The sequence below is a fragment of the Chelon labrosus genome (assembly GCF_963514085.1).
Source record: "Chelon labrosus genome assembly, chromosome: 3".
NCBI lineage: Eukaryota > Metazoa > Chordata > Actinopteri > Mugiliformes > Mugilidae > Chelon > Chelon labrosus.
This window is the reverse complement of record NC_140339.1, coordinates 22,316,628-22,325,796: the sequence shown is the minus strand read 5'-3', so window position 1 is coordinate 22,325,796 and position 9,169 is coordinate 22,316,628. Positions and strand designations below refer to the sequence as shown.

The 9,169-nt window shown below is 41.2% G+C and overlaps 1 protein-coding gene across 1 annotated transcript; it reads right to left on the bottom strand.

Moving 5' to 3' along the window:
* Positions 1–573: 573 nt before the first annotated feature.
* Positions 574–7,622, bottom strand: rcn1 (reticulocalbin 1, EF-hand calcium binding domain). The gene is made up of 6 exons (XM_084541218.1): positions 7,141–7,622; positions 6,151–6,344; positions 5,881–6,059; positions 3,039–3,099; positions 2,027–2,226; positions 574–1,851 (listed from the first exon to the last, which is right to left on the bottom strand). Exons 1-6 carry the CDS (start codon positions 7,359–7,361, stop codon positions 1,744–1,746), a joined length of 963 nt encoding a protein of 320 aa, XP_084397344.1. The 5' UTR covers positions 7,362–7,622; the 3' UTR covers positions 574–1,743.
* Between the last annotated feature and the right edge of the window lie 1,547 nt (positions 7,623–9,169).

The window sequence follows — 9,169 nt, the reverse complement described above, 5'->3', positions numbered from 1 at the left end:
TGCTACTAAACCCGTATGTGTGGTAAAGATGAACCTACTGGTTGCTAACATCAGTTTAGCTCAAAACAAACCGGTCCGGAAATGGGGAAATACCTAACCTGTAATAATATCCACCATGTGCCAGATCAATTCTTGGAAAGGCACAGCTACTTCCTGGGGTCTTAACATCACCCTGCCATTGCCAGGCGACCAGTGGAGACTGCCAGAAGTAACCTTTTCATGACCAGTCTAGTTGCTTCTGTGTGCAGAGCTTAGGTAAGCCATCCTGCTGGTAGTAGTAGCTTTGTATTTACCCTTCTCACAGTTGCTGTATCTGTCCGATGCCAGAATTTAGCACAAGTAAAGCAATGTCAAAGTCTAAAATGCAACCTTGTATGATAAATTTATAATGCGGTCTTGACAGTTACAAGTTGTGTTGAACAAGTTCTTTAAACTTAACAGATACCACTGTTTGTCTTGTCCTGCCTCTGTGCTTAAATAACTACGGGTTTAAAAAAAACAATGTTTTTTATAAAAGCATTAGATTCCCTTTGAGTTCAGGAGACTTTGAAGCTTAACACACAAAACACACAATGCTTTATTTTCTTCCTTTGTTTAATTTGGACAAAACTTGTGAGCTTGAAGAGTTTGTCACATATGTTTGTGTTTAAGTGGTATGCAGTTACAAACTTGAGGTTTGGGACAATGACGTATCCACCACAGAACAATGGGGTTTGAGCAACAATGTATTGTCATAAGCTGTGTTGTTCTCAGTTTAATGAAGCACATGATAAAAAGACAAAAATTCTGATGTTCAAAAACAGCAGATTGATCCTTACAATGCTAGGTGCAATTGAAAAAAACAAAATGGAGTGATGTAACAGGAGGAGCCAAGTGGGAAATGAGGAAACTTGTACTCCCTCCTTTAATGTGTTCAAGCCAAGAGAGTACTCAAATCCAATCGACAGCTGTCAACTGGTAAAGCTTAATTGTAACATCATCAAAGGTAAAAAGAAAATAATTAAAAAAAAAAAATGAACATGGAGCACACTGTTGGCCTAAAGTATACCAATAAATACAAACTAAGTATAGAGGAAAAAGTCAGTCACTAGCTACACTAAAACCAAACACGTGCAAAAAACATGCCATTAAACATCAGTTCATCAACAGTTCTTAAACTAGTTCACTAATAGAAAAATGTCTTAACACCAGGAAGACTGTAAACAAAGAAACATATGTGTTTTCAGTTTTAAAAAGACCTCTACATGAACATTGTGTTCCTCTCAAACCTTAAGTCCAGAAGATACTCGATAAATAAATAAAATCTGAATAAATGTTCCTAGTTGTGTTTTCACATTAACATTGTTATCAAAAATTATTCCTGTGTCGGACAAATTCTCGGCATTCGGCTTTGACAGGTTTTATTAAAGACTTCCTACACAAATCTCTGAGGCAGCAAAGCCGGCGACGCGGCTGGAAGGCACCATCAATGGAAAGTTGAGTCCACTGGGTCTGGCTTTGCTCCTGAATGTCAGAAACAGAACCATCGATATAAAGACCTAACCAGACCCTTACTGTTGGTAAAAGGTATCAATCCTCTCATTTGGTATCTGCAGTGTTGGTTTGAAAACCAACACACCGAGCCATTGTAACAAGGAAAAGATGGAAATTGGTAGGAGGAAGTGCAAGTCTGTGAATCTGTCTTTCTCGACAAAAGTGTTCAACAATCTTCCTCACATCAACACGAGGACCTGCAGTGAAAACTCAAAGCTCGTCATGGTTCTTGGTGAGGTCCTCTCCATAGTTGGTGGCTTGACTTCCTACGAACATGTTCCAATTCTCAAGGATCTCCTCTTTAGTCAGCATTTGATCCTGATAAAGAAGAACAAGAGAATTTCAAGATAGGTCAACCTTATTCTAATAGTACTGAAGCATAAGAAAATATGCAAAGGATAAAGACATAAAAGACAGATATAAAAACACAGTCTCTGGCAACAGTGAAAACTTATTTGTGACCATCATGTGTAGATGAAACCTTGTACGGTACCTTGTCCTGGTCAGACTCGTACACCAGATGTCTGGCCTCAGCTTGGGCGTGGTCATAGTCTTGTGGCATAATCCAGTGGCGGATTTCGTCCTGGTCCATCTTTCCGTCTTTGTTCAAGTCCCGGAAGTCAGAGAATTGTTCCCTCTCAGTCCTGACCCAGTCTGGTTCTGGACCACCGTCCTCATGGGCAAACATGTCAGCTTAAATGAGAAGAAATTACTTCAGAACACTCAGATTTTAAATTATATGTTTTTAATTAACGTTTGCAGTTAAAACGTAGTTTACACTTGGATTCCCAAAGTGTGACTATCCAATCTTTGATAGTCACACTCTTGGAATTTATCACTAGCTCAGGTATACCGACAGTGGATGACTGTTACGTTGCAGGATGCAATGCTCAGGATGGTTTGTGTAAACCCCCCGTTTCGGAATAGCAAGCCAAACATGTTAAAGTTATTTGCGCGTGTAAAAAAATATATCTTTGTTACTCTCCACGTCAACAAACTGTGTGTGAGAGAGGAGGGCAGGTCACCTGTTTGAACAACTTGAAAAAGAACACAAAAAGTTCCAGTTTGTGTTATGCCTTGTCAGTTGGAACCGTTCGTCCAAATGCTTACGTCCCTGTATTTTGGTAGTCAACAGTAAAGTGCAATCTGCACTAAAAATAATATATTTCTTAAAGTTAACTATAGGATCACGATACCACGATATCACGATCATACCTATTTCTAAATGTGGACTGCAATTAGCCATGTGCAAGTTATTTGCACAAGTTATGAATGTGTGAAATCACTGTGTGAGCTATTCCCCAGAATAAACTAGTTCCCGTTGACCAGAGGACACCTGCAAATGGTTGAATATCTTCATATTAATTTTTTCCAATTTATGCTGCAGATCGTCACTGAATGTTTTTATTTAATTGAAGCCAACAGATGCCTTTATTGGTGACGTTGTTGTTAACTTTAATTCATTTGATTCCATTTATTTTATTAAGTGCATGACTTCGACTCACCAATATACTCGTCCTCGTCCACATGTCCATCGCCGTTCTTGTCAATGTCCTCCAGAGTTTCCTGCATTCAGAGGCAATGAAGTCATTAAAGTGGGACACAAGGGTCAACTGTGGTACGGCTTTCACTTTGAATACTAAAAGAGAAGCCTGTTGCCCCGGGCCGTACGACTGAATGTGTGCGGGTCAACTTACAACTGGGCTGGCAGACTGACTCAACAATTACATGATTGCTAATGAGACATACTCCCTGCATTAAAACATGACTCACAGTTTTGACCAGCCAACAGTTTATGAAACACTATTTTTTAAGGTGCTATTAGATGATTGTGTGAATTTGACTAAATGGTTGCTTGTTGACCATGTGAGCTGACCATTAGTGAAGAACCACACCCAGTAACTGCTGTGCATAACATGCAGCCATAGACATCCATATCACTGGATGCATCTCTTCCTGCAGGTGAGATGCCCTCTCTGCACCCTGCTGAATGATTAATGGACACGTAGCTTCAGAGGTCTAATAGCTCACTAATAATAAACTAGAAAAACCATCCATCCATTTCCTATACCACTTAACCTGTGCAGGGTCGCGTGTAAACAAGAAGAGATGTTCACCGCTGTAAACACGGACAGACGGAGAGATGTTCCGTACCTTTTATAGGTCTGTGAGATGGACAGTAACAGCAGTACATCCAGGGTAACATAAAACGTTTACATCAAAATCCGGTATACGTCCGGTAACAAAAATAAATATACTGAACATATAGGCATAACTATCATATAAAATAGTATTGAACAGGATTAGATGGAAAACAAAAAATTATTATTTTCATTATTGATTAATCTGCTGAGTCATTCATTCATTCATTCATCTTCTATAACCGCTTGTTCTTGTTAAGGGTCGCGGGGGTCTGCTGGAGCCTATCCCAGCTGTCATCGGGCGAGAGGCGGGGGTACACCCTGGACAGGTCGCCAGTCTATCGCACGGCCAACACAGAGAGACAGACAACCATTCACACGCACACCTACGGCCAATTTAGAATTACCAATTAACCTAATGAGCATGTCTTTGGATGGTGGGAGGAAGCCGGAGTACCCGGAGAGAACCCACACAGACACAGGGAGAACATGCAAACTCCATACAGAAAGGCCCAGTCGGCCCATTGATTCGAACCCGGGACCTTCTTGCTGTGAGGCATCAGTGCTAACCACCATAAATTTTTACCAACTTCAAAAGACAAAAGGGACAAGTGAAAGTGTCCCGTTTTGTCCAACCAGCAGTCCAAGACCAAAGATATTAACTTTAATATATGACTATGTTGGAAAAACTATTGCTCTAAACTTGTCAAAAATAAAACTGGCTGGCAACGTGTTTTCTCTATTTCAACAAATCACTAATGGATTAAATATCTGATTCTTTTACCAGCATTAAATTTTGTCTTGTTGCAGTTAACAACGAATAAACGGCCTGGAATATAGAGACAACTGTTTCATATTTTACATTATACAATGCCACTCTACTGTACAAGTTACAGATATGATGATGGTAAAGCCTAATAGGGAAGCACTAGAAGATCAGTGATCATATGTAAAAAAAAAAAAAATAATAAAAAAAATGAGAATCCCACTTAATACCAGTATATCTTGGGAATATTGAAAGATTTCTGGGGGAAAAAGCAAAATCTAAAAATCTATGTCAGTGGCTTTGTGGCAAACTGCAGGCAAACCAGTTACTTAAATGTTTACTCGTGTTTTACAAGACGCTGCACCCCAAATAAATATGTTGTGATGTACATGGGGGACATATAGGAGGCTTTAAAAAAATGTATAACATGGATGTGAGAAAAGGTTTGCCAGGCTTGATAATATCTAATTCCCGCTTGCTGATATACTTTTTGGGAGTCACACTAGTTTGACTGATTGGAAAATAAAGTTTAGACAATGACATGATATGGAAGCAGTTATTTTAGATGCACAATGAGAAAATAATTAAATGTGTCCGTTTTATATAATATTACATTTGCTCTACCACCTTGTTGGGGAAGTGGTGTTTTTTTTCTAGTTTACAGCATTTTAGAGCAAATCGTGGCAGTGGAAGCGGATATCATGGGGCAGAAATATGATACCGGACATTCAAACAGAGCGCTCTGTTGTTGGAATGAATGTGTAGGTGTGCGGTTGGCACTTAGCGAGACGACTTCATGGTCCTCCAATAGATTTCAGTCCCACTGGCCTACAGCCTCGTTCTTTTCAAAAATCACACAATGTCTCCTTGGTGTGTTTCACTTGTGACTACACGCATCATCAAAGACTCCTTGGTGGTGTCTTACGTTTCAATACGTGCTGTCTTTACAAAGATTCACAACAATCAGTGGAGACATTATGGGTCAAATCGTCCTTTGGTAACATTCAGCAACATCGTACAAATGAGGGATTAATAATTAACTCTGTCAAATGGGTAGTACAACTTTTATGAACACAGCACCATAGCGCATCACTGCTAACATTTGCCGCGCCAATGTTCCACGAAGCCAAATTTATATTTAAAGATCAAGCCTTAAACAGGACGGTCGGTCCCTCCCAACGGACCTGTTCCAAAAAAGTATAGAAACTCAATCGTTTCCGGGGTCAAATTAAAATTTCATTAGGGAGTTATCCAAATGTAGCACATTTATTTAAGTGGAGAAATATAACACGACTCAAATATGGTCCTGTAATTGAACGATACTTCTTGAAGACAAATGAAAGGCTTTGGGGAAGGTCATTTTCTCCTAGTGTGTGAGGGTATTCCGTGTGCGTCTTTTGATCAAACTTAAATAGCATACGTGGTTTACAGATGGCTTACCAGAACCACAATATCCTTCATGTGCTCAAACTCCTCGGGGTGGAGGAACGATGTGAACTCTTCTCTGTCTGCCGCCAGGTCCCCGTTCAGATCAGCAGTTTTAAACCTCCTCTCATCACGAGGAAGCATCTTCTTGAAGCTGAACTGGTCGGTGGCGTCCTCGAACTCCTCCGGGTTGGCTGAGAGGGGGATGCAAATTAGGTTACTGTCAGGATTGTACATAAAGTTTCTCTGTAAAGAAAAGTGTGGCAGAAACAAACGGAACCATACCGAGGTAGTAGCCGTACGTGGCTTGCTTGTACTCGTCCCACGAAATCTTGTTGTCCTTGTTTAGGTCATAGTCTGTCCACACTTTTGCAACATTCTCATACACGTAACGCTTCTGCACACGTTTTATCCACGCCTTGAGTTCAGCTGTGGTGATGAGGCCATCTGCGTCGCCGTCTATACGCTCCACGATTTTACTGTGGGAGTGAAAAAGGAGAGATATTAGTGAGATTATTACTGATAAAAATATGTTTCTGATGGATAACTGGACCAAGCCACAAGTAAGTCGACAAAAGTCTGAGTAACTCAAGCTTAACAGAAAAAAAATGTTAAATATCTAGGCCTATTGTTTTTACTAGAGGGCTTCAAGGGGATTACTCCAGTGGGAGGAGCAGGCAGTCAAACCCATTTTTAGTAAAACTTGCAGTGTAGCTGGGGTGTATTCTTAGACCCGGGTTGCCACGTTGTGATGTTACAGGGGTCCTCCCACTCTCTGAACCACAGGAAGGAGTTTTTTGAACCAACGTGTGTCACAAGATGCCAACATGTCACTTTCAGAGTAAAGAGGACGCACACAAACAGAACCACGTGGCACATTAACGCTACGGGGACACTTTAAGGAGACCGAGCCCCAACTTCACTCATACATCTAAATGATTCTTTAATGATATATTTATAATTAACATTCCCACTAAGCAATTAACTCTATAGAGAGAGAGAGTGTGTGCGAACGGAGCCGGTGGCGCAATAACGCTCAGGTTTATGAAGCCTTACAGATTTGCTGGCATGCACAGCTTTCTCAGGCACATGTGCTCGTGTTGTTAAATTTTAATGCGCTTAGAATGAACGGTTGCACGCAACAATATCCAGCAGTAGAGTGAAGGATTTACAAACGCAAAAAGCTCAGCTTGACCTGCGACAATAACACTGACAGCTACTGTATCCACGGATGCCAAAAATCATGTGACAGAGTAATAACAATATTTTCCTTACCCAAGTCTGTCCTTGCTCTCATCGGGGGTGAGCTGATCAAATGTTTTGGCCTCGTCTTTGCCCAGAAAGGCCTCATGGTCGTACTGGAAGCTCTTATTGTCTTCGTGGGCTTTCCTGCTCAGTTCTGGGTCATGGATAACTCTCTCTTTTCTCAGCGTTGGTTTGGCTTGCGCCACACAGGCGCACAGCAGCAAGGAAAGCACCAAACTGAAGCCGGCCATCAGTCTTGAGTTCTCCGAGGCCAAAACAACTATTTCTAACGGGCCTGTAACACCACAATGTACAATATGCAAGCGGCTAGGTGGCCACTTTCACTGCATGGACCGCTACACACTGACCTGTCTTCTCTTCGGCAGGAGTGCGGAACAGTGTTGCAGCAAGCGTCCAGAAACCAAACCTGCGACAGCACCTGCGCCTGCAGACAGGTCCACTAAAACAGCCTGCACTCCTCTCTTACACGGTTTTAGGGCAATCCTGGCTCCTTTTCCTGGGAAAGGGACGCAGCCAAACCGGGATTTCCTACCGCCTTACGCACAGCCATTCACAGTGCCCGTCTCAAATTGGGCCCACCCCTAACCAATGAAAGGACCCATGCCATTGGTCCACAGGATGTCGGTAAAACGAGAGGGAATCGGGCGCCACGTTGCAGCGAACTGAGCTTAATGTGGATCCAGTTTGGATCAGTGGGAGACCAGTGAGGACGGTCTCAGTGAAATAGTTTCAGTTTCATGCTCATGTTCGTACTCGCAGTGCCAGTGTGGGATGTGTGTACAGGTATGTGTTTGTGCAGGTTCCCGTAGCCCAAAATATTCACCCACAAACATGCAAGCCCCCTAGCCATGTCTCTGCTGTGGTTTAAAAATCAGGCAATGTTCAAATGCCTTAAAAATGTCAGGTAGGCCTACATGTTCAGTCACCGTTTGAGGCTCAAGTTAGCATAACATACCTGTTTACTATTTACTGGGAACCCATGGCACTCTGTGCTACCTCTAGCTTGCACCAAAGTAAATGTAAAGTTTTGTTGCTCTCTCCTCAGTCCATAAAGCTGCTTATAGCTGGTTCCACATGAGATGCTAGCTTGAAAGTTGCTAACTTTTCTGCTGTCTCGTTAATTTTAGTGGCCATAGACAAATTATTTTAACAAATTATATACGTTTTTTTTTCTCTTACATATTTCTATTTTGTCAGGGTTCATTTCTTTTTTATTTAAAGAATATTTTACTGTGAACTCAAGAAAACACATGCTAATAAGGTGTTAGCAAAGTAAGAGGTACCAGCAAATACTGGAGCTCAAAACAATGAGGGAAGTGTTTCCACGGTACCCCAAAAAGTGATGTGCCTGGCAAGGAGGACTTTGTTTCTCAAAAGTTTATGACTATTGGTGTTGCTGACATTTACTTCTCATCAGTGGTGTTAGAAATATGCTTGTTTGTTCTTTGTTTTCACATTTTGTTCGCATGGTTCCTTAAAAACCTTTTTACTTTTGATTACCTTGTCAGTGCAAATAATCTGAAGACATACACATAATATTTGCAGAATTATGAAATGAATCATATTTAAACAATTCTTCCGAGCCTTTTCATCACTTCTTGGGGTCCCCTGGAAATATTTCTGTTGTTGTTCGTGCTATTTGCAGCACTTTTCTTTATTTGTATTAGTATTAGTGTAGGTTTGGGTTTCCCTATTCTGTTGTAGCGTATCTGTTGTCACATTGGTGAGGACATTTTCTTAACTTGCTTGTGTTTTGTCTTTTTACGTGTGTTTCATTGAGCTGAGCGCTGTTTCCTGCTTTAGAAGATTGTTTATTGATACTACAGAGTGAGGGCGTGTGCACATGATCTTTGTATTCACAGGCATCATATTTAATTACTATCAACATTAAAATCACTGATCACCTGATCACCAACATAAAAATAAAATACTGTGGTGCCACTGGCCAGTTCATTCATTTAGTGGTGGTCATATTCATCTACTTAGCATTCACCCCAGCTTCCTGCTCTAGGCTACGCTGCAGTCATGTTCGCGTAAG

What these genes read in the sequence shown, in the direction of transcription:
- rcn1 (XM_084541218.1), bottom strand. Translation starts at nt 7,361, where the DNA reads ATGGCCGGCTTCAGTTTGGTGCTTTCCTTGCTGCTGTGCGCCTGTGTG. An exon ending in CACGTACGGCTACTACCTCG is followed by an intron (nt 6,060 to 6,150) that starts GTATGGTTCCGT and finishes TCCCCCTCTCAG; the next exon opens with CCAACCCGGAGGAGTTCGAG. An exon ending in TGAAGGATATTGTGGTTCTG is followed by an intron (nt 3,100 to 5,880) that starts GTAAGCCATCTG and finishes CTCTGAATGCAG; the next exon opens with GAAACTCTGGAGGACATTGA.